This window comes from Cnephaeus nilssonii (assembly GCF_951640355.1).
Source record: "Cnephaeus nilssonii genome assembly, chromosome: 6".
Lineage (NCBI taxonomy): Eukaryota > Metazoa > Chordata > Mammalia > Chiroptera > Vespertilionidae > Cnephaeus > Cnephaeus nilssonii.
Genome location: NC_137077.1, coordinates 70,607,525 through 70,633,942, shown reverse-complemented (window position 1 = coordinate 70,633,942; position 26,418 = coordinate 70,607,525). Strand labels below are relative to the sequence as shown.

The window sequence follows — 26,418 nt, the reverse complement described above, 5'->3', positions numbered from 1 at the left end:
GTTTTAGATCTTCTTGGCTTTTAGCATGATGAGTAATTTTCAACTGAAACTTGGACATATTGAGTATTGTGAAATACTAGATCTTACTTAAACCTTTTATTTTAGATGGATTCCTCTGATGTAGGTTGGGAGAGGAGTGAAGCACTTTCTCATTCCTGCCAGGTGGGGTGGAAGTCCAGGATTCTTGCTTGGCCTCTACAGGGCTCCTCATTACTGCAGAGCAAAGCTGGAACTTGTAGGCCTCCAATGAACCACTATTGATGAAGCATAGTAATTCCTCCTTTGGAAAACTGCTGTTTGAACTACTCTGTTATTCTTAGACAGTCTCTTATTCTGTAGGTCAACTCTGTTGTTTTTAGATAATCCCTTATTCTGTAAAATAACTGTTTTAGTTTGAATAATAGAAAAAGATAAAAACTTAGCTGTCTGACCTTGCAAGCTAGCCATCTGATGTAACAGACTAATACTGATACTGATAATTCCAATATTCTTATGCCAAGTATTGGTTCATTATGTATTCAAGGTTACAAACTGTCTGTAACAATAACCTACACAGAGCTCTTTGTGAAATCTGCAGACAAAGAAGCTCAAAAGGTATAAAAATGGGAAACTTCTTCTATGTCAGGGCTCAGAAATTTGGGAAACACCTCCCTCCGGGCCCTCGTGAATAAAGACTCCTAATTAATTGGCTCATTAAGGTGTCTCGTATCTATCTCGCTGATTTACGATATAACACTGATACCTCCCTGGCTAGGAGAGTTAGGTGTGCCTCATTACTATTTCCTATGTGTTCTCCAATGATACAGCAGGGGATGGAACGTCATTCATAGCCAGTGGGAATGAAAGTCCCAACTGTCTACTCAGCCTTTTTCTGACACCACCCCTGGAGAGAAGTTGGAGCACCTCATTATAGCCTGGTAAGGACAGAAGTCCTGGCCTTTGCTGTGTGAATAAGGGTGGGGCCACAGTATTTTCTGTAGTGTTTGGATATAGTAGAAAGTTATTTTCTAAAAGCTTCTAAAATTTTTCTTTTTTTCCTTCTTTTTTTTTTTTTTTTTTTTTTTGGTCCTTTGAAAAGAGAACAGACTTTTTTGTTGCAAGCTTTTTTGTCTGCACCCATTCATGATTCTAGGCTGTTGGCTTTGTCGACTCCTCTTCTGGGATACTGGTATACGAGGCAAAAATAAACAAACAAAAGAAAACACAGGGAACTCAACACCATGTTATTCTTTGGGGCCTGAGTTCCCTAGCCATTTTGCCACATTCTCTCCATCTTCCACAGTCTTTTTACATTTATTTTGTAAATAATGTCCAGGTTTTTTAGTTGCTTAGAGGGAGGAATAGGGAAAAGTACATGTACTTCATATTCCCGGGTTTATTTTCACATTATCAATAAACAACATTAAAAAAGAAGATATTGTGAGATATCCACTGTAAACAAAAGGGATCATCGATTTTTAAATGTGCAGAAATACTAATTTAGAGATTTTCATCTAACTTTTCATTAAGCAAGTTAATAAATCTGCCTGTCTAAAATTTTCTCACTTTAAAAACCCAAGTTCTAAAATCAAAATTCCTTCCATATCTAATTGTCTATTAGCACAGTCCAAAAAAAAATCTTTTTCCCTTTTGGAATGACTTATTTTTTGGTATATACTATTGAATCCTAGGTCTTACTGTCTTCTTATTTAGTTTTAAATACAGAATATACTTTAAAGACTAACAAATAAAGTCATGATCATGATTTACATTTCTCTAATTTGAGATGGAAAAAGAATAGTCTACATAATTACAAGTACTTAATTCCACAAAGCCCCTAATCATCATCTATTTTTATCTAGTAACCTTTTTAAAAAGGTAACATATTTAAGGCTACTAAGTCAAAACAAAACAAAAAGACACAGTAATACTTGACTTCTGAACTAATCACAATAATATATAAATGTTAGTAAAACTGTGCTAAGTTTTTAATGAAGCTCTTTTTTTAAAACAGATCATGTTCAAACCTGATATATAGTTCATTATTGCTGTAAATAACTTTACATGTTAATGAATATCTAGAATTTACAATGTCATTTTCATCTGACAATATATTAAAAAAAACTTAGAGTAGTTATACTAAACAAATGAAAGCATAAAGATTATGAGACATCCCAAAGTAATACAAGATACTTTAATTACTAGCCTAGTTATTATAAGACATCAGCCATTTTCACTCTGCTGAGCAAAACTGCTCTAAATCCTGGAGGATAGAGCAACACCAAAGAAAATAAATAATAAACCATATTTATATCATAACTAATGGTGAAATAAGAGTTAACATAACTTGCAAAAATTGTTCATTATTCTCAACTATGGCATAGAAAATAGGCAAGTTTATAAACTATAAATTTAATTCTTCTGATGCCTAAATAATACACCAATGAACCTTTCAGCTCATTAAGGAAGTCTGAATTACAAGTAAATGAGGCATGCTTTCAAGTATGTTTCCCTTTATTCCAAACTTGTCATTTGGTTCTGATAACAGACAGATCAATATTAAATTTACACAAATAGTTTTACCACTGGAACTACCTGAGGAAGACATGCATAAGATATGTATGCCATTCAAGTTTTGACTATTGACAAGTTAGCAAATACCTTGTCAATTGTTTAGGTATATAAAGAAATTGTCAGTCAGCTATTTTTTTAAGGGAAATTTTTAAGGAATACCAACTCTTAGAAAAATGTTCTTGATTTTGAAATCATATAATTACAAATGGGCAACTGAGCCAAAAGTCACACAGTTTATAATTAAAGGTACATGAAAGGTCTAAAATGGAATTTCTATAGAGAAGTGAAAAAATATGTTTCCTCTCTTTAAAAAAGGTTACAACATCACAAAAGAATGAATAGCTTAACTTAATTAGAGGTAGACTTGTGAGTAGTTAAAAAGATATGTATTGGGACTAAGATGTTTTTTAAAACTGATTACCATATTAACAAATGCACTTAAACAGGAAAAACTTTTATCAATTACTTAACTAAGGCCAGCTGAATCAATAAACTAAAATTTATGAGATTTAAACAATCTCACATATACCCTTCTTAATTATTAGATAACACAAACAGACCATCAGTCAAATAGGCAGAGCCTTGAGAAACTTTGCTATCTACCTTCATTGTATGCTGGGTGGAATATTTAAATATTATATCGGCCAATGTCAAAATTAAAGGCTGTAAATGCTCATGAGAAAAAAGTATGCTTGCCCTCACTGATTTGGCTCAATGGACAGAGCATCGACCTGCAGACTGAAGGGTCTCAGGTTCGATTCCAGTCAAGGGCATATGCCCTGGTTACAGGCATCGAGATCCCCATATCCCCAGTAAGGGGCATGCAAGAGGCAGCTGATTAATGATTCTCCCTCATCATTGATGTTTCTCTCTCTCGCTCCCTCTCCCTTCCTTTCTGAAATCAATAAAAAAATTTTTTTAAAAAAGAAAGTATTCTTATGAATCTTACTAAAAAAGACTAGATATTTGAAAATTTTCTGTCATGAACTTACCTTATCAGCTTTCAGTTTTCTAAGGAAAGATGGATTATCATATCCTTTTGCTTGTCTTGCCTCTTGCAAATGGTTGATCATCCAGACATTTTTTCTCTGCTTTGCCAAATCAAGTGCTGATTCACCCTGATAATATAAGTGGAAGAAATTCATATTAATAATAAAAACAAAATATTTTAGTTACTAACTTTTAAAGCACATCTATAAAAATAAATTGACTGCATATTAGCTCATTACTGTTTTTATACTGGGCAGTCAACTACTAGAAGAATCTAAAAATCATTAAATATTACTTATGCTTTCCCATTCAAGGTACAATCAAAAAATGTATTTACTCGTATAGATTCTATTTGTGCTTACATTTTGGCTTATATTAGAGAGCAAATCAAAAAGTAGGTATTTTAGTACCTGCTGGATCAGAGACTATCACACAGTTTATCAGTTATTTCATATTCATTAAAGGTTTCATTAGTAATAGTTATTGCTACATAACATCCTGCTATATTACCAAATTTTCAGAACTCTTTCAGTTTAATTTTAATGATGACAAAAGTCTGAAGATGAATACAGGAATAAAAAAAATCAATTTCTACTTCTACTATTGTTGTATTGCCATTCTTAATCACCTTAAATTCATTCATCCATAGAAATTTCCAAAGAGAATAAGAGCAGTAACCAAAAGAGAGTGAATCTCACGTTATGAACTTGTAGTTCCCTTTTATCTCAAGAAAAAGAATGCCAAGGAATACAAGTGAACAGAACTAAAACGGTTTAAAGAAAGTAAGAAAATAGCATCCCTAATTCTAGATCTATGCTTCTTTATACCTGTATTAATTTAAAATCTTCTCCTTTAAATTAACCAGACACCTACATATCTATTCTATTTAATAGTCTCCACTATTTATCTAGTACTTCAAGTATAAATGTGAAATTAAACATTTTCCAAATTTGACAAAATTTCAAGAATGTATCAATGAATATTTAAAATAACTTTAAAAAGAAGAAAAAATATTAACATTTTAATTTTAAAAACTATATGAAAATAAAGGAATAAGGAGCTTCGGGGTGCCTTACTTATGAGGGATGATTATCAAGTATGAAGTACAGTTTATTTTTTAAAAAACCTAAAAAATTTTAAAAAGCAAACAAAAAAATAAACACACCACTACCACCAATAGCAACAACTATAACAACACCAAAATAACAACAGATAGCCCAACCAATCCTTTAATAAAAAGAGCAATTGTATTTAATTAGGAACAGGCTAATCTAGGTGGGTCTTCCACAAATAGGAATATTTACTTTTAAATATCTCCTAACCTATTCAAAGATTCTATCACCTAAATTGTCAGAACCAGCTAATTAATCCAAACTATAAAGATTACCTGAATAAAAGCAATCCCTTGGATAACAACTCCCAGAGAATATTCTGCAGTTGCCTCGGTCCAGCTGAGCATCCCTTCCACTAGAGGGCCATGTGACACCTAGGGATTGCCTAGATAAAAAGATGGAGGGAGCTTTAAGAAATCTTTCAACTACTCCTCTAGTCAACTGACTGCTTTTGTATAGTTCTTTTATTCAGCTGGTAAAATAAACAAGCAATTAATTTAAAGAACTGTATTAAAACCAGGGTTCCGAATCAAGTCTTTATTTGATCACTCCATGTGTTAGCTAAAATAGTAAACAATAACATTTTTTAAATGGAGTATTTATGGACAATGTGACATGTAATAAAAGAAATTCTTCAAGGATTTTGGTCAGATAAATAAACACTATGGAAGGTGGAGGGTTGGAAGATCATATTTTGCCTAAGTTTGAATTTCATTATTAAAACGAAGGAAAATTCTTCCTTGGAGACCATCTAGGTCAGGTACTTAAAAGATAATAAAACTACTTTCTAAAAACAGTTTCTTACCTCATTTCAAGAAACTATATGAGTCTTCCAATATGTTAATTAACAAAGCTCAGTAATTTTACATTCTTCGAAAGCTAAAATTTATGTCCTTTGATCATGTTAGAAAAAAAAAATTACAAATGCTTGGGCATTACTCCGAGATTGTTTTCTCAATACCCAATTCATCTATATTTATCTGCATAACCAAAAAGATGTGCAAGGGGGTAAAATATTTTTTTTTTAACTCACAAATGAGATGTTACCATAAGAAAGGATAACTACATAGGTCATTTAAAAAAAATCTTAGTATTCACAAATAACTCCCCCCATTGTTACTACTTAAAATTCAAATTTATCCTATGTAACTATTATCTAAGTTCTTAAATCTTTTTAAGTCATCAGATGAAAGCCTTCTAGAAAAGCTGAAATTTAATTTTTTAATAATAATTTCAGAGGTCATGGATCCACCCTCTAATCAAAATTAAGAAGCTCTATTCTGGGGTATATGGCCTTTTCTAATCCTTCTAAGGATCAAAGTAGCCATTTTAAAGTTACCTACCATTTAATATTAATTGTCTCCAAAATAAGTTCTATCTTCTTTTGATAAAATAATCATTTGTTTATACATTAAAAGAATTTAATTCCTTAGTCAAATAACTAATTTACAAGGGTAAATACCTAGTTAATATAAAGACAGATTTCTAAGAAACTTAAGCTTTGCCTTATTTAGGAAATAGCTATTTTAGAAGAAGATCAGCTGATAGTTATATAACTATTATAACACAAAGTATAATTTATCATATTCTCTAAAGAATGTAACTTTTACTGGCTATTAAAGCCATATCCAGATTTGTATGCTACATCTTTTTGTCATAATTCATGATTAGTAACAAGCTCTTAAGACTTGAAATAAAAAATGTAAAAATATACAGGTATAAATCAACTTTACTTGTCAAATTCCTGGACAAAGAATCTTGGCTGTTTTTTGTTTTTTTTTAAAATTAATAAACTTTTCCCTTTCAAACTTTGCAGCAATTTAAGTTTATTTAATTAGCTTGGCATTCCACATAGGTAAAAGATACCACTCAAATTAAATATGAGTAAAGCAGAACCAAATCCTATCACCTTCACCCCAGAAAAGTTTTCCTTCAGTCTTCACAACCTTAATATATATCACAAGGCATTCAGTTATTCAAACAAAAATGTACCATCAATGCTATTTTCTTTCACCTTCATATCTAATCTACCTCTTCATTTCTACTCTATCATTTCCAAATCAACTCATTTATCACTATTTTTATTCCTACAATAATAACCTAAACTAAATAATCTTTTGCCTGATTTACTGCAATAGCCTAACTGATCTTCATCCATCCCTTCCATTTTCTTAATTCTGATGCTATTCTTCCTACAGCAACTAAAGTAATCTTTTAAAAATATTTAAAACACAAAGATTATATAACCAGCTCTATATAACCAGCCTACATAAATCCTTCCTTTTGTTTCTCATGACTGAGAATACAATTCAAGCTCCTTATCATGGCCCTGTATAATCTGGCACCTGCTTCTCTCAGTGGCTTCACTCCCTTGTTCACTGCTATCGGTCAAGGCTATCATTTTTGCACCTCTAACATGGCAAGCTAATTCTTGGCTTATTCATTATCCCTAGGCCTTGCACTTGCAGGTTCCTCTACATCAAGCATGTCAAACTCAAAGGCTAACATGGGCCAAATAAACAAGGTTTAAGTTTATGTGGACCGTAAAAAAAAAAAAAAAAGCTTCAATTCTCATAGAAACATAGGTTTATTTTGAAAAGTATAACATAAAAAAAGAAAAAGAGCAATGATAAAATTAATGTTTTCTTCGTGACACTTGGCATCTCTTCTCTGCTACTATCTTTCCTACTTCAGGGGAAATCCTGTTTGCAGTGATTACTTTCAAAACTGACCCAAGGTGAATGTCAGTAATTCTGGATCTGACAGGAGACTTATTTCCTTTCATAACTGTAAATAACTGATCACACCTTTATATTGGCTGGGCCGCAAAAATATTCATTGTGAGCCGCATGCAGCCCGTGGACCACGAGTTTGACATGCTTGGTCTACATGGTAAATTTTTTCCCAAATACCTTTGCATAAATGTGTCCTTTTCATCCGACAAGTTCACAGCAAATGTCATCTCCTCAGAGGCATTCACAAATCACTCTCACATGATGTGGTTCCCTCAGCCCTCATCACTCTACTCCATTTGCTTATGTGTACATGTGTGTTTAATTTACTATTATCTGTTCTCTCAATACAATGTAAATTCTGAGAGAATAGGGACTTCATCTCTCTTAAATACTGCGACTTCACAGCATTGAACATTGTTGAATGAATAAATGACTTCCATTAGGTGACTAGACTTCGGCATATTAGGAATGCCAGATTCCAGTAGAATAGGCATCTGATACTTATTTTATCATTTTAATTACATAAAAAGTGCATTCTAAAACAAAAATCTACTTTTCCACCAGTGTAGATAAAACGATTATTTTTACTCGGAAAGTATAAATGTTCCCTGAGCAACTGAAGCAACTCCTTAGATTTTCTTTAAAAATAATGTCCCTCCAGAAACTATCAGGGAATTAATTACATTTAAAATATTCTTGTCAATAAATAACCCTGATTATACATGTCAGATAAAATGAAATCTTCATAAAAAGAAAGTGACTAAAAAAAATACCATGACAAAGTTCTACAGGCACAATAATTATCTTAATTATTGACACTAGATTCTGCACAGTATTCACATGAACTGTACTAGTTAAGGAAGCTACATTCCATTTATCCTATCTTGGCACCAAATAATTCATGTGTCTGAACCTAGAAAATATTAAAAATATGAGGCTCAAACCATTTAAGTATTTTCAAATATCTCTATTCTTACCATTACTTTTCTGTGTAAATTCATTATAGATTATTTCTCTTACTAAGACTATTCAAAAGCTTAAGCAATGGTTAATGTGGAGTGTAAGTGTTCACTATTTATTTTAAAAGACATTAAATTTACAAACCACACCTCAAATTCTTAAAAATCATAATCAAAGAGAAATTATCTAAAATTTTATATGAATAGAAAAGATATTTTTAAATGCTCAAAATATATACGCTACTAGTTTCAAATTCCATAATGGTGTAGTCATCTTGTCATAATTCCTTGGTATTACCACAATTTTAACATTGATATGGCTCTTGGCAGAATCTATGAAGATTCACTATTTGCCATATTGAATCTGGTTCTGTCTTTTCAATAATATAACACTAAAAATCTTAAAATTGTATTCTGGAGGCATAATTATTCTAGGAATGACTGGTAGCAAATAAAAAGAAAGAATAAAAATAGCACTCTAAAAAAATTCAGGTTATAAAATACAAGGTAATCTCACTGATTTTTTCTTATAGGGATATTGGTCAGATTTAGTCAAACTCCTCCTTCCTTATACTTTAGGTCTTAATCCCTAACTTACTAATTACAGTGTTATGAACATTTCAGAGTTTCCTATTTAAAAATGTATAGAAAAGCAAAAATTTCTCCCTATAATTTCAGAGTAGCAGAGAAGCATATTACCTAAGTCGTGAAAACTAACAGTAAAGCCCAAGACTACACAAATCATCATCATTCAGTCAGTCACCAAATATTTAAGGGTGCCAATCATGTGTCAGGCACTATGACATGTTAACTTGCAGACAAGACCGCTCTTATCACTTTGGGTAGGAACAAGGAGACTTTATTTTATTTTTCTTAATGAGATAAAGAAATTTTTTTTTAATTTCTTAGTTTCCAATAAGGTATGTGATATTTACTTTTAAATATTTTTAATTAGACTCATTTCTAAATATTGGTTATATTAACTACATTAGGCATCTTATATCTAGTCTAAGCTATTTCATTTTAGTAGTTTAAGCTTCACTTTTTAGAGTAATACAAGAATCCTAGGGGTATAGCTCAATGGTAGAGCCTTTGACTGTAGAGTAATACAAGAGAAACATAAATAGATGCCCTGATCCAGCAGGAGATAACCTACTTTTTGATTGCCATTTCATATTATTATGTGCTTGAACCCTTTTCATATTTAATTACCACATATCCCTTAGAAATTTAAAAACATGAACATCTGTCATTGACACAAAGTTACTTATGAATACACATTACTAAAAGATGATGTTTAAAAGTTTAGCCCGCCTAGTGTGGCTCAGTAGTTGAGCATCAACCCATGAACCAAGAGGTCCCTGATTTAATTCCTGGTCAGGGCACATGCCCAGGTTGCGGGCTTGATCCCCAATAGGGGTACGCAGGAGGCAGCCAATCGATGATGTTTCTCTCTCATGAATGTTTCTAGGTCTCTAGCCTTCTCTTGTTCTCTCTAAAAGCAATAAAAATATAAAAGTTTAAAGTCATTTCACAGAAAGAATCTGTTGCTAAAAAACAAGGTAGATCCTTAAGCTTTAAAAATGAGAATGGTTACCCAAAATTTAAGACTACCAAAAGAACATTCTTACAAATATCCATAAAATATCTACAAATTTCAAAATGCTCAGAGTATAAATGGTAATTGAGCTTTGCTTAATTTTGTGTACTTTTCCTGGATTAGTCCAGCATCTGGAGCAGAGAGATTCTCTTGATAAACATCACAAAGGTGTTTATCAAATTTAAAGGTCTTGGCCTTTAACAAAAAAGACAATAAATGACCTAGTCAAGGAATTACTAAAAGTTATTATGGGTAATGTGGTTTAAGTATAAACTTGTGATTCTCTGTAATGATTTTCTTAAAGAAACCAAACACTATTCCCTTCAGCTATAAAAATACAGATTATATAATTTAATTTCCAAAAATAGTAAGAATTCACTAATGAAAAAGGCACCAAAATCTGAAAATTACCTCAATACTAAAAGATGAAAGTTAATAAACCTGTCTTTCAAAAAAAATTTCTTGCATGAAGGCAAATAGTTGAGCTTAAATAAGTTTCTTCCATCTTTGACAGTTTGTGAAAAAACCTGGTTTATTGAGAAATTTGTTTCTTATAACCACATTTCACATAGCATAATAAATTCAGAATATTTTTACCTTGATATTCTGGGCATCAACATTAGCTCCAGCTTCCAGAAGAAGACTAATGACTGTGGTATTCCCTGCTAGTACTGACCAATGCAAAGCAGTGTTTTTGTGATACTTGTCACCAAGGTTAACTGAAACATTGAATGTTAAAAGCAATCTAGTTGGATCCACACTGAAAAGGAAAAAAAAACAACAACAACAACAACCCTAATTTCAATTATAGAAATCATTACAGATACTAAACTGACTGTGTTTGCATTCACATTCCATCTTGGAACACTTCTAATCTAACCTATACTCAACAACTTTATAATCACAAATGAGAGAACATTTTAATATGAAGTATTAAGTATGTGAAATGCTATATAAAGTAATATAGTTCTAAGAGAGAACATACTTGGTTCTGATATTTTCTTTTTTTGATCTTGGAATTATGTCTTTAATATCTATATAATTAAACAATTTAATTTTTAAAATTTAAATCTGGATTGTTCCAAAAATGATTTAAGGCAACGTACTAATATATAAAACTTGTTAATATGCAAATCACATGAAAAAATTCATTGCATTCTTAAAAAAGATAACATCCTCTTCCATTCTTAGAAATTGTTGAAAGAAAACAGATTAAGGTACTACATTACTAAGATAAGGGTAAGCGTAGAGATTCAAACATCCAAAAAGGTTATTTATGTCATATACTATGTATTCATAATGAAAAATTTATTAACAAGTATAACATTAACTGCTTTCTTTTCAACTATTTACATTTTATTATGTTGAAAATGATGCAAATAAGTGTTTTATAATGCATACATACCTATGTGTTCTATAAGCTGCCCACATTAAAGGTGTCATTCCATTCTGATCCATCATATCTACATCCTGATAGAGTAAAAAAAAAAAAAAATTACTAAATTCCTAAACAATTTACTTGGAAAAATCTAATTTATTCAATCATGGGTGATTTATGATGAAACTTTTTTCTTAACTTCAAAGTAAAACTATTCACTGTCACTAATTATTTTAATGTGTATGTAAATATTTAATTGATGTATATATTAAAGATATACTTAACATATATTTATAGTTTTCCTTTTTAGGATGCATTATTAATCAGTCTTTCAATGTTCTGCATTTAAAGATCTTCACCTACTTTTGATCTTTCAACCACAAAGGATAGATTAAATGATTAAAGTCTTTAAAAAACTTATTTTATACTAAGTCATAATAGAAGGGAATAATGAAACTTTTTATTCCTAAGCATTTCAAAACAATGAATAAAAGACCTATCTTTTTAATCAATTAAATAAATTTAGTGTTTTCTCTTCAGTCTATTGTTATGCATGTACATTTTTAGAGTTAAATAATTCTGCAAAGTTCGTGGTGATAAAGCAGTTCTCTGCCTTACTCCCCACTATTTTCACCTTTTTAGTCCATTATTTTGGTATTTACCTCCATATCTTAAAATAAAATGCTTAAATTGCTACTTTTTGATTTTTCAATGTCAGGCATTATCTTTTGAGACCTCCTCAGTTTGCAAAATGAGAATTTCTCTCTTTCCTCTTCCTGCACCATCACAAGTATATACCTTTCTTGTTCTTCCCTCTCAAGAGAATTGTAATTTCGGTTCTAAAACACCTGATATTTACATTATTATAAATATGTGACTTCCCAGCAAAATCATGTAATAAACCATGATTACTTTTCTTCTCCTACCCAACTTTTTCCTTTACTTGGTACTATCTTTCCCCCTCTTTTGCTTAGTGTTTGTTTTTTTTTTAAGCAAATTGAAATGAAAATTATCACCTACTCAACCAAAATTCTTCCCTAATTATCCAAGTCTAACTTCAAGACATTCTGATGTATCAGGGATTCTATCAGTTTCACTTCCCTAAAATTCTCTCTCCTAATTCACTCCAATCTGGACCCATTAACCTATATGACTGAAGCATCTGTTTCATTAACTAGGAGTTGAGGATCAAAATTATATGTTAAATTCACATATTCTCAGTGTCCAGCACTGTAGATGATCAAAAATCATTCATTAAATGAAAAGACATGTTTATCCATCTACTCTTGGGAAAGGCACTGGCTTTAGAATAAGACCGACATGGTTTTGAATTCCCAGCTCTACCACTTAATAGCTATAAGACTGGAAAAATTACTTTAATTCTAAGCCTCACCTTCCTCATCTAAAAATACAAATACAAAAATGCTATAAGACCCTTGTAATGATTAAATGGAATCCTATGTGTAAAGCACCTAGTCTAACGCCTGGAAAACAACAGACATTCAACAAATATTGTTCCCTCTTCCCCCTTTCCCCATCACCCACTCCTGAATTACATTAAACCAGCAGTTCTAATCTGACCTGTGTTATCTAATTACCAGTCAATGGAGAGAGAGTGAATTTACAGTGAGTACACTGTAAAACACATAATATCTTTATGCAGCAGTTCTCTGTGAGCCACTATTACTGATGGGAGTATGTCTCAAATGTCAATATTATCCAAGTGTACTGAGCAGAAAAAAAGCTGAGAACCACTACATTAGACAAACTAGAACAAACTAAACTAATGATGTGGTCATTAGTTTAGTGCCTCATCATGAATAATGTAATTAAATGCTATGCCTTATCTATTATAAATCCATTTCTGGTTTTACTTTAAATATTTTGGGGAACATTTCATGTAACCTCACATAATATTTCCAATACTATATACATTGATTTTTTTTCAATTAAAAAATCTTCTCTAAAAAATGGCAAGCTTCCTTGTTTATTACATGGGAGTTAAGAACTTTATCTTATTTTACTTCCTTCAGCTGTCACAGTTTCAAGAAAGCTCAACTAAATTTGATGCCCAATTAAAACAAACAGGTAAATTATTATGTTTAGATTTCTTCTTCCTTTTTGTAAGTCTTTTCATTTCCTTTTTAAAAAGTGATGGCATTAAAAATATCAATAAATAAAAAATGTAAAATTATGTCACATCTCTAGAGTACTAAAAGAAAAATGAAATTCAACCTTTTCTCTCTTTGGCTCAGGATTTAAAACTTGGTACTTCTTTTCCAAGTTCAGCCTGGATATATGGGTATTCTCTATTAGGAAGAATTAACAAGCCCAGATCAATAGCTTATGGGAATTCCATGATTAACAGGGATCCGTAACTTAGCATTTTCCCTTTTTCTCCTGAAAATCATCCAAAAGAATTGGTAGTGAGCGCTAAATATATTTAATGGTATAACTAAAATGAAACATTTGTGAAGAATAGAATGACAAACTGTATGGAAATGTTAGATGTCCTAAAAATGTAAAATTGCTCCAATTAACAAAAAATGGGGGGAAGGGAATAGAAAAAGGTTGAAAAAAGGTATGATGAGTGCCTAATCTGTAATAGTTATAACTCAAAGGATGTTATTTAAAGCTGAAAAATCAAGTAACAGAAATGTAGTTATATTTATCAGAACAATGTTAATACTAAGAAAAAACAGTATTATTGACTAAAGTCAGTGAAAGAGAAGAGAAAGAAGAAATAAAAATATACTTATTTATTACTGCGTATACTTGGGAACTAATCAAAACTAATAAAATTTGATTGAACACTGATTGAAGAGAGAGAATTGTGACTATCTGAGGAAAGGATTTACCAAGCAGAAGAAACAGCAAACACAAAGGCCCTAAGACAATAACATATCAGAGTTGCTCAAGAAACAGCAAGACTGGGATAGTTAACCCTTTGCACTCGCTTGCTTTTTTCTCGATTCCTTTATTCTACTCGAGATTTAATTTTTTAAATACCCCAGATTTTACAAAGCGCGGCAGTAGAATAAAAAACTGGAGTTTCTTTTCATACAAACTTATTTATTTGGATTTTTTTATATTTCAAATTATTAATACATTCAAAGAGTAATTTTAATCTCTATAATTTTTCATGGTGTGATATTTTTTGAAACATTCACCCACATGAAGACCTGGTTTACATTCACATGTTTAAATTCACTCAGAACGCGCGACTGCTAGGGGGCAAACCAATCATCCAACTAAACCCTGTGTCATGACAACATCTATGATATGCTAATAGAAACCTAAACAAACCTAGGAGACGAAAAGATAAGGAAGGTTCTTTACCAAGGGAAGATGATGCAAGCTCAAAAAGGCATGATGCAATGACTCATGCCTTGGACCCTCCTACTCAAGATTGCTGCCTATGCAAAAGATAAGCTTAGGTGGTGGCATCAGTTGAGACGGCATTTACATTTTACTTGTCCTTTCATGCTAATGAAAACAAGAAAAGATACTGGAAAAATAGACAAAAATACCCCTTCCTCCCATGGTGAAACTACGTGTAGAGTGTGACTCGACATACGAGCTGCTACCGATGCTAACCGTGTCGAGTCACACTCGACATCCGAGTGCAAAAGGTTAAAGCAGAGTAAGATGGCAGAAGTTAAGTTCAAGAGGTATCCAGGGCTAGATCACATAGGCCAAGGAAGGACTTTGGACCCCATTCAAAGTATAATGTAATGCACATTAGAGGGGTGTGCTTTACAACATATTAGAGTATACAAAGTAAAAAATGCTAGAAAAATATATACGAAACTGTTAGGAAGTAACCTCATTGGGGGAAAGAGGGGAGGGAGAAGAAAGATTTCATTTTCTAAATCATACTCTTCTATTATGTTTGAATAATTTAATTATGCATGTGTTACTGCTGTAAGCAGAAAAATAATTTACTTATGAAAAAGAGTAATTTTTTGAAAGACATATATCACCATCATCATGCATTTATTATACAAAAAGTACCATGACAGGTAGAAAACATTGCTCTTTAATAATTTTATAGCCTACCCAAGCATGTCAAAAGTGCAGACCGCTAGCCACAAGTTTGACATGCTTGGAAAAGATTACTGAAATCATCCAAATTCCAAAATTAGTGCACTAACAAAAAGACCAGGAAGACTCAAAGATTTACACTTTTCTTACCCAGCTAAAAACTGAAAGGAAAAAAAAAAAAAAAAGTATTATAAAATTACTAGAGGCCGGGTGCACGAAATTCGTGCACGAATGGGGGTTGTCCCTCAGCCCAGCCTGTACCCTCTCCAATATGGGACATCCCTCTCAGAATCCAAGACTGCTGGCTCCCAACTGCTTGCCTGCCTGCCTTCCTGATTGCCCCTAACCACTTCTGCCTGCCAGCCTGATCACCCCCTAACCACTCTGCTGCCAGCCTGTTTGCCCCCAACTTCCCTCCTCTGCCAGCCTGGTACCCCCTCTCCTGCAGGGTTGATCACCTCCAACTGCCCTCCCTTGCAAGCCTGGTCCTTCTCAACTGCCCTCCCTTGCAGGCCGGGTGCCTCCCAACTGCCCTCTCCTGCTGGCCATCTTGTGGTGGCCATCTTGTGTCCACATGGGGGCAGGATCTTTACCACATGGGGGCAGTTATATTGTGTGTTGCAGTGATGATCAATCTGCATATTACTCTTTTATTAGATAGGATAGAGGCCTGGTACAGGGGTGGGGGCCAGCTGGTTTGCCCTGAAAGGTGTCCCGGATCAGGTGGGGGTTCCCTTGGGGCATGGGGCGGCCTGAGCGAGGGGCCTGTGGTGGTTTGCAGGCCGGCCACGCCCCCTGGCAACCCAAGCGCAGGCCCTGGTATCTGGAATTTATTTTCCTTCTACAATTGAAACTTTGTAGCCTGGAGCGGAGCCAAGCCTGGGGCTCCCTCCGAGGCTGGCAGCCATTTCTGTTGGGGTTATAATTGAAACTTTGTTGCCTTAAGCGGGTGGGCCCGGCCAGGGTGTGCGGAAAGCTTTGCTTCCCCTGTTGCCAGCGGCAACCCTGGCCTGCTCTCTCAAGCTCCATCCTGCCGCCATTTGTTTGAATTTGTTTACTTTCTATAATTGAAACTTTGTAGCTTGAGTGGAGGCTTAGGCCTGGCAAGGGCAGGCGGAAAGCTTGGCTTCCTCTGTTACCTAGGAAACCTTGCTCTCTGTGGCTGTAGCCATCTTGGTTTGGGTTAATTTGCATACTCGCTGATTGGATGGTGGGCGTGGCTTGTGGGCGTGTCGGAGGTATGGTCAATTTGCGTATTTGTCTATTATTAGGTAGGATATCTGCAATACAGAAAGCCATTAAAGATACTGTCATATGCTATGGCACTATTTACTCCTTCAACCACCACTCTAGAAGAAACTGTGGGAGAACAAGGATAATCCCCTGTAGTTGGTCTCCAACGATGGCCCCCAGTAAACCTCACCTCCCGGTATTCAAGCCCTTGCATTACCACTTTGAACATGGTCCGGCTCTATTACTTGCTGTAACTGAAAAAAAGGAGAAATGCTGCTGTGCCAGTTAAAGACCTAAGACTTAAAAAAGGCAAAACAGCTTCTGCTTCTGTTCTGTTGGGACCTCTGAGCCACCATGTAAGTCCACTTCCCCTGCTGCAGAGACCACGTGGGGGCCAGGGGGTATTGTGGAGAAGAAGTTCTAAGACTGCATGGAGAAAAAGATGGAGGCCAAGCTGTCTCAGCATTCCAGTGGAGCCCAGCCTTCTAGCCATTCCTACCAAGGTACAAATATGTTTAAGTGAGCTACCCTCTAGCTCAGCTGAGCTCCCAGATGACTGTAGCTCCCAGCAATTATCACAAGAAGAACCACCTAGTCAAGGCCAAACCACAGAACTGTGAAAAATAATAAATTCTGGTGTTGTTCTTAAGCCATCAATTTTGGGGTAGTTTGTTAACACAGTAATAAATAAACTCCCCCTTCCAGCAATTAACCAGTTTATGCCACTTTTCCTAAGCTATAATGCACACACACAACTGTTATTGCTTGACACTGCCAATCTTAAGGGATTCATAAAATAAATACTATTCAAATTCTAAATCAGCATAAAAGTTTAAATTAAAATAAATGTTAATAACAACTCAAATCATTTGTCTTACTCTTATAATGAGATCCTTATCTATAATTTTAATATTTAAGCATAACCAGAAAAATACATGAATGAAAAACTGAGTGGCAATACTTTTAAAAAAATACATTTATTACAAAAGCATGATACATATAAATTTGTAATATTTAACATGATTATAGTCAATGTACATTCAGGAAAAATCAGAAAAACCACTTAAATCATGAGAAGTTTTCTGGCATGTGTGAAGCAGCATTATTTAGCAGAAACTGAAAAACTTGATCTTAAAGATTTTATCCCCCTCGAGAGGTACTTAATATAGAAAATAGCCAGTAATGTGTTCAAAAAGTTTAAATGAATTCAGATGATATATTTTTTTAAATACCTGAATTTTCTTCCTTACTTTCTGGGATTCACCTCTGTTACTCTCAGAAATAAAAAAGCCCAACTTAATGGACTATTATATGTTCATGATTATCTTCCTTATTTTTATGTTAACTACATGAAGTATCACATTAGCTGAATATCAAATTAATTACTGTATATATTTATTTCTTCTCTTCATCCATCAGAAAGTATCCCATATAATAAAGAGGTAATATGCAAATTGACTCTCACACCCTCGTGTCACAAGATGGCTGCCCCACATTGTCACAAGATGGCCACCACAAGATGCCGCCCCATGTCGTCAAAAGATGGCCGCCCCACGTTGTCACAAGATGGCCACCACAAGATGCCTGCCCCCACGTTGTCATAAGATGGCCAGCAGGGGAGGGCAGTTGGGGGCGACCAGGACTGCAGGGGAAGGCAGTTGGGGGCGACCAGGACTGCAGGGAAGGGCAGTTGGGGGCAATCGGGCCAGCAGGGGAGCAGTTAGGTGTCAATCATGACAGCAGGGGAGCAGTTAGGGGGCTATCAGGCTGGCAGGCAGAAGCAGTTAGGGGCAATCAGGCAGCCAGGCAGGCGAGTGGTTAGGAGCCAGCAGTCCAGATTGTGAGAAGGATGTCCGACTGCTGGTTTAGGCCCGATCCCTGTGGATCAGGCCTAAACCGGCAGTCAAACATCCCCCCCGAAGGGTCCCAGATTGGAGAGGGTGCAGGCTGGGCTGAGGGACATCTCGCCCCCCCCTTCAGTGCATGAATTTCATGCACCGGGCCTCTAGTTATTTAAATATTACCAGGTTATTACACTTGTAACACCAATGATATCAGGCATTTAAACCATGAAGAACATCTGATTAAACCATTGTGGTTTTTTTACCTGTCCTTTTGCAATGAGATAAGCAACAATTGAGGTATGTCCAAACTGAGCAGCCAGATGAATACAGCTACATCCTTCTCCATCAATTAATGAAGGATCTGCACCATATTTCATCAGTTGCACAACCATAGATAGATGTCCTTGTCTAAAACATAAAAGAATAAACAGTTAGATATACAGTTATTTCAAATAGTATCCTCTGGAAAGATCGTTCTTTTAAATAGGGTAATGGTAAAAAAGGTAACACAAATATCTTTTAAAGTTATTTTATAACAGGCATATGTGTCAAGGCACATTTAGGGTTCATGGTTCTTAATTCTTAACTAGAATAACCATCCTTGGAAATTTAGATACTCATAAGTTCTTTAAATCTGTCATAAATAGTTACTATATTCTATTACTCCTATTCCATTATGATAGTAATCGTTTGGTAAACTGGGCAACTTCTTTAATTGTAATATATATAGGCTGCAAAAGTATTATTACATTTACAAATCTAAAGTTTAACCCAATCATATAACTAACTGGATTAACATATACATAGTTAATTCCCTAAGGACATTTGGACAATAAACTTTTATCCTAATACAGATAACAATACATTAGTATAAAGATGCTAATACTATTGGCATAATATGTTTTCCTATTCATTATAGCATATCATTAAAAGTTGCTTAGTTACAGACTAATGAAGAAACCGAAAGGAAAAATAAATCCAGAAGCAGATTTAAACCTTGTGGCCCAATGCAATGGAGTTGAATTTAGGTCTCCTCCAAGCTGATCCACAATAGCACCTTTCGAAATGTAGTATCTACAAGACAAAATTTTAAATAATTTAGACAACTTTCATTTTCAAGTTTTAAGAAATTATGTAAAAAAAAGAAAAATGTTTTTCATTATAGATCTCAAGCTAGTTTATGCCTTTAAAGATAAATGATAGTTTATGAGAGTTTAAAAAATATATTTAGCAGAATTTTATATCAAACACATCACTGTCTTTTGTTCTAAAAGTAAAAGGAAAAAAAATTTAAGTTACCAAAAAATTGAAGTTACTAAAAAAAATTGAAGTTACCAAAAAGTTACCATTTGGTAATAGCAATAACAAATAACAATCGTGTAAAAAAGCAAGCAAGAAAAAAGCAAAAAAACAAGCAGTCAGAGAACCACAAAGACTTGCTTCAGAAAGCAGTGGATAGAATCTTGGAATCAGGAGAGCTATATAACATGCTAGACAGCCTACAGCAGTGGTTCTCAACCTTTCTAATGCCGCGACCCTTGAATACAGTTCCTCATGTTGTGGTGACCCCCAACTATAAAATTATTTTCATTGCTACTTCATAACTGTAATTTTGATACTGTTTTAATGAATCGTAATGTAAATATCTGTGTTTTCCGATGGTCTTAGGCTCTACAGCAGGTTGAGAACCGCTAGCAGGGTCACCTAAGACCATCGGAAAACACAGATATTTACATTACAATTCATAACAGTAGCAAAATTACAATTATGAAGTAGCAACGAAAATAATTTTATAGTTGGGGGTCACCACAACATGAGGAACTGTATTAAAGGGTCGCGGCATTAGAAAGGTTGAGAACCACTGGTCTATGGGTAGAAGACACTCAGGTTATTAAGCTTTACTTACCTCACAAGTTTACTGTAGACTAAGTCAAACAATACACATGAAAGAATTTTATAAATTATAAAGTATAACAAGAGGTTTTTTTTATGATGCCTTACTTGTTATGTCTTTAAAGCTGTGTTGCTTTAAAAAGAAAGAGCAACCTAATTGCTTAATATATTAATGTCATAGCACCTTGATATCCTGTGAAATTAATAAGACTTAACTGCTTCTTATAATGCTTGCTTTAAAAATAATCAATGCAATGACTCTTAAATATAGTAAATGATTTACTGGTGGTCCGTGAGGTCCAAAAGGTTGGCGACTGCTGGTTTAAGGAAACCTTTGGAGCAGCGATTGCCAACCGGTGGTCCGTGAGGTCTGAGAGGTTGGTGACTGCTGATTTAAGGCATTTTCATGTCAAATGCTTGCTGATGTATGTATATTACTGGGGCTCTTAAATTGTTGTAAGTTTAATGCAAACACTCTTAATATACACAATTCTAAACATTTAATATATTCATAATTACATGCTTGATTCAGGAATTTTCTGCTTTATGTAAGTATTTATTAAATTGGTGCTTATAAAGCATTGAGCAATGAGGAGTCCAACTCCCTTCTACATGTAAAATAGTTTGAAGTACCTTAAAATATTTCCATACTAAAATATTTTCAGTCCAAAATATCACAGTTTTAAATTCTGTAAATTAGAACAAAATACAGAATGTTTATAATCTGAACACAGACATTTAACTAGTCCTAAATGTTTATTAAGGTACCTGGCAGAGATTATGTAATAGCTGAAAATTATATTTTGAGCCCAAAGAAAAGTACAGCTCAAAGAACAGCTTTGATAGAAAATATTTTCTGAAAATTTCCAACTGACATTAAAAAAAATTTTTGATTACCTTCTCTATAGTCAATATATCTGTTCCAGAGAATTATTTTTACTCACATTTCAAACACTTTCTAGAGCTAAGACAATAAGCAATTTCTAACATGGTTTTAAAATACAACTTTGTTTTCAATAGGATGGGGGAATTTTTTTTCTCCATGCTAAAAAAGAATCACTCCTATTACCTTTTCATTATAAACTCCTGGAATAGAAGTACTACTGTCCTATATAATAAAAGGGTAATATGCAAATCGACCGAACAGTGGAACAACCGGTCGCTATGATGCACACTGACCAGGGGGCAGATGCTCAATGCAGGAGCTGAGCCCTGGTGGTCAGTGCGCTCCCACAGGGGAATGCCACTCAACCAGAAGACGGGCTCACGGCTGGCAAGTGCAGCGGCGGTGGCGAGAGTATCTCCAGCCTCTGTGGCAGTGCTAAGGATGTCCAATTGCTGACTCAGGCCGTCAGGTGGACATTCCCCAAGGGCTCCCAGACTGTGAGAGGGCACAGGCCTGGCTGAGGGAACTCCCCCGCGAGTGCACGAATTACATGCACCGGGCCTCTAGTATTTTTATAACATGTTATTCTTTGTAGCTGTAAGACCCTAGCTCAAAACTATACTCCTGAGAAGTCCGTATACTTCTTATTTTTAAACTAGAGTTTCCCTGCAACACTAGAAGAAGGTTATTATCACAGAATGCTATTGCAAGTACTAATAATCCCCAGGTATTGAGAAGGGACCATCAATGAACAAGAGATATCAACACGCATTTGAAAAATGAAAAACAAATTGCTAAAACTGCAATGTCTCCAGAGGGGGGCACCAATGAGAAGCAAACCAGAATCCTATCTAATAAAGATGGAATATGCTAATTAACTGTCATGCCCTCACAAAGACACGTGCCCACAGTCATTAAGGCGAGAATATGCTAATTGACTGCCACACCCTCAAAGATGGCGGCACCCACAGCCACAAGATGGCGGCACCCAGTCCCCTCAGCACCGCCAGGGCGGCAGGCACGCAGCCCAGCCGGGTCCGCCCCCAAGTGTGTCCGGCCACTCTGCGCGCCTGACTCCGGAGTCCCCCAGTCCTCTTAGCCCCCGAGCCGCCCAGAGCTGGCCCAAGGTGCAGGCAAGCCTTGGATGGTGGCTGCCCAGCCGATGCCCGAAGCGCAGTCAAGCCTTGGATGGCTGCTGCCCAGACGCCCAGGGCCGCCCGAGGCTCAGGTAACCAGGGGCGGCCGAGGCTTGTGCTGCTGGCAGTGGCAATAGCAGAGGTGTGATGGGGGTGTTGCCTTCCCCTGATCGCCGGATTGCCACCCGCCCCTGAGGGCTCCCGAACTGTGAGAGGGGGCAGGCTGGGCTGAGGGACCGTTCCCTCCAATGCATGAATTTTCATGCACCAGGCCTCTAGTCCTATATAATAAAAGCCTAATATGCTAAGTGTCTGGTTGTCCGTTCAACCAATCAAAGCAAAATATGCTAATTATATTCTAACGCCACTCAACTGCTCACTATGACGTGCACTGACCGCCAGGAGGCAGACAGTCGACCAGTCGACCAGTCGCTATGACATGCACTGACTGCTCCAACCTGTAGGTTAGCTTGCTGCTGGGGTCTGGCTGATCGGTACTGAACGAGACAGGCCGGACATGCCCGGAGCCCTCTGGTAGTCCCTCCCCAGCTGGCCTCCCATGTCCCTCCCCGGCCCTGATTGTCCACTGGTGGGGGTCCCTGGACCTGGCCTACACCCTCTCGCAATCCAGGACCCCTCAGGGGATGTCGGAGAGCCGGTTTCAGATTGATCCCACAGGCCAGGCCAAGGGACCCCACTGGTGCATGAATTCATGCACCAGGCCTCTAGTATATTATAAAACCCTAGAAAAACTAAGAGATTAAAGTCAATTGTTACCTCCAAAGAAAGTAATAAGAAGCTAGACTGTAAATATAAACACTGGCTGAAAGTCAATATAAAAGTTACTGAAAAATTGTTTTCTGACTTATATACTCCATGAAAGTTAGTATTTATTTAACATCACAAATAAGCATTTTAGTGACATGGAAGCAATCAAGCAGCTGACAGTACCATAAAAGTATTCACTGATTTAACAGTATAGAGTACACTATACTGCTAAATCTTAAAATGTGACTACTCAAATTTTTAATATTATTGTAGTAGTAATTCAAACTCTTAAAGTTCAGATTCATTCTTGCATCCCTAAACTTCATTGTATGGTGGTGACTTAGGCTTCAGCCTCAAGCCCATGTTGATTTTAATAGCCAATCATCAGTGTTTGCCAAAAGGTGTTTCCTGTGCACCTTTACCCAAGAAGTTTGAGCCTCTGGGAATTAAATCAGAGAACCATATAAAACATTTTACTAAAAATGTAGCAATCCAATGAGAGTTTACATACTTTATATACTGAACAATAAGAATTCCAAGCCATTTTCCTTACTCTGGTCAGCAGGCAGCTAGACAGATGCTTAGGCCCACCCCACAAATTAGAAGATTCTTCTCCTAGAGAAACTGAGCAACCCCAGAGAAAAACCTCCAGAAACAGACATTTGGAAGGCTCCTATTATAAATTCTCTAAGTCTCACAGCTTCCAGGGTTTTTTGTGGGGTTTTTTAAGATTTTTATTGGTTTTTAGAGAAAGAAGAAGGAAGAGGGAAAAAGAGAGAAACATCGATGTGAAAGTGAAACATCGATTGGCTGCCTCCTGGGGACCAAGACCGCAACCTGGGCATGTGCCTTGACGGGGAATCAAACTGGTAACCTTTCAATGCATTAGACGACATCCAACCAACTTAGCCACACTGGTCGGGGCAAATCAGGTTTTTTATGTCTCTCCTAAATATGAATGGCCAAATAGGACTAGACAATTAAGTGAAAGTTCAAATATGGAAGAAGGCCAAAATAAAACAAGCCCAAAACAGACAATATACAGAGAAGAAAAGCTTAACACAACAAAAGTTATAGCCTCCAAAAATATAAGAGACTATATACCTATGATAAAAGAACCAAATTTTTCTTTAAAGGTAGGGGGAAACAGAAGAAATGCTTAAAAACTGAAAATGTATTATAATTAGAAATAAAAAGAGGGATTAGAAGATAAGTTAAGAAACTCTTTCCAAAGTATAATTGCTATACTGGGAGACAAAAGGTAGCTGGAATAAAGCTAAAAAAAGGGGGGGGGGGGGGATTAATTTGGTTGGTTCCAGTATCTAACAAATAAAGAGTTCCTGAAAGGAAAAAAAAAAACAGAAAATAAAAATGAATCACTCTTGAGGGCACAATGCAAGAATCCTTCCCTAAACTAAAAAGGCAAATTTCTAGGTTAAAAGTCGAAAATTAATGGCCATAAATTAAATTTTTAAATAAATAAAAACCCATCAATGCACAATAAACTTTCACAAAATTGGAGCTAAAGAAAAAAAATTACACGTTGCCAAGAGTAATAAGCCACACACATAGTGAGTTCTCAGAAAATTATAAGCTCCATATTTTTTAACCTTTTGCACTCGGATGTTGAGTGTGACTCGACACGGTTAGCATTGGTAGCAGCTCGTTATGTCGAATTGTATTGAATGTATCAATAATTTGAAATATAAAAAAATCCAAATAAATAAGTTTGTATGAAAAGAAACTCCAGTTTTTTATTCTACTGCCGCGCTTTGTAAAATCTGGGGTATTTAAAAAATTAAATCCCGAGTAGAATAAAGAAATCGAGAAAAAAGCAAGCGAGTGCAAAGGGTTAATAAAGGCCATCTATAAATATAAAAGGCAAATATGCAAAGTGTCTCCTCAGGAGGAGTTTGATTGCTTGCTATGACGTGCACTGACCACCAGGCAGTGGCACGGAACATGGTGGGTGACTAGCGGTGGCAGGGCGCTGAGGGAGCAAGGGAAGGAGGAGGCAGGGAGGCAGGGAACCTGATCGGCCCTGATCGCTGGCCAGGCCTAGGGACCCTACCTGTGAACAAATTTTGTGCACCGGGCCTCTAGTATTCCTTAATAAAGCCTTGACTTGAAATCAGACACTACATGCATTGTTAGTTGTTGTTAATGAAAATCTTTAAGGTAACAACAGACTGTTGAAGACAAGAGGTTGAGCTAATCTTTTCTATTTTATTACATTAGGGTAAAAGCTGAGAAATAGTCGAAAGACTTTCAATTGAAGACATTAATTAGGAATATAAACCTATCCAGGCTGAATATCTCCTCCTTTCCAAAGTACATTTACTTTATATATCATCATCATGAAGGTGACCCAACTACTTTGCTTGTGGTAAGTTCCTTTAATAGACATTCTGATAAAATGTTAACTGTTAGAAGAGACACTTGTCCATGCGTCTCTTGTACTTCCATGTCTTGCTAGGTATACCAAAAATGCAAGACCCTACCCACTCTTTACACAGGCCGTTTCTCCGAGTTGTGTTTACATCAAGCAGCCTTTAGAGATCAGGTAACATCTTCCTCTGGGATAAAGAGCAAGCTTGCTTACCACTTACTATAAAAGCAATGAATTCCCCAAGCTGCAACACAAACCCGCTGTGTGTGCTGCATCCATCTGGACAATATCAAGCCACTCTTATAGGACCTAAAGAGCAAGAGGGTCCTATGCAAATACTATGTTCATGCTATTTGCTATGCTATGAATAATCAAGTCCTTTGTCTCTACTTGAGTCATGTATCTTCTGCCAGCATCCATGAAATAGAAGTAATATGTTGGAATTTTTAAGTAGGGGGTAATTCCAAACCCAATGGAAAAAATTAATCTTGAGGCTATGAATACCAGTTGTTAGTGAAAACTGTATTTACTCAGCATATGTTTGTTTTAGGAAAGTAACTTGCTAGACTATGTACTGTAAGAAATTAAGCTTACCCACCTGGAAATATAATATACACAGACACTACGATTTTTAACTCACTCTATAGTTTACTGACTTTATTTTGTAACCTCACTAATCCATACGTGGTTTGGAACAATTTGTAAGGCATGCAGTATCAAGACTTTTTATCTGCATTTCTCACTTCAAACTTTCTTATATATTTCTAAACACAAGACAAAAGTGAATTTTTGATTAATAAAATGAAATCAAACATATCTCAACTATAATACTTGAAGCAAGAAAATAGCAAAGTAATATTTTAAAATTCCGAGAAAACTACTTTTAATCTAGAAATCT

General features: G+C 35.4%; 1 protein-coding gene across 2 annotated transcripts in view; it reads right to left on the bottom strand.

The window, feature by feature from the left end:
• ZDHHC17 (zDHHC palmitoyltransferase 17) overlaps nt 1–26,418 on the bottom strand; it is an 87,954-nt gene that overhangs the window by 33,095 nt on the left and 28,441 nt on the right. The window contains exons 4-8 of one of the 2 annotated variants that reach the window (XM_079773464.1): nt 19,445–19,522; nt 18,712–18,856; nt 11,355–11,419; nt 10,547–10,709; nt 3,546–3,671 (exon numbers count right to left, since the gene is read on the bottom strand). In XM_079773464.1, the coding sequence (XP_079629590.1) occupies nt 3,546–3,671; nt 10,547–10,709; nt 11,355–11,419; nt 18,712–18,856; nt 19,445–19,522 (577 nt within the window). Of the gene's footprint in view, nt 1–3,545; nt 3,672–4,930; nt 5,041–10,546; nt 10,710–11,354; nt 11,420–18,711; nt 18,857–19,444; nt 19,523–26,418 lie in introns of those variants that run through there. The other variant, XM_079773465.1, reaches the window with a different exon arrangement.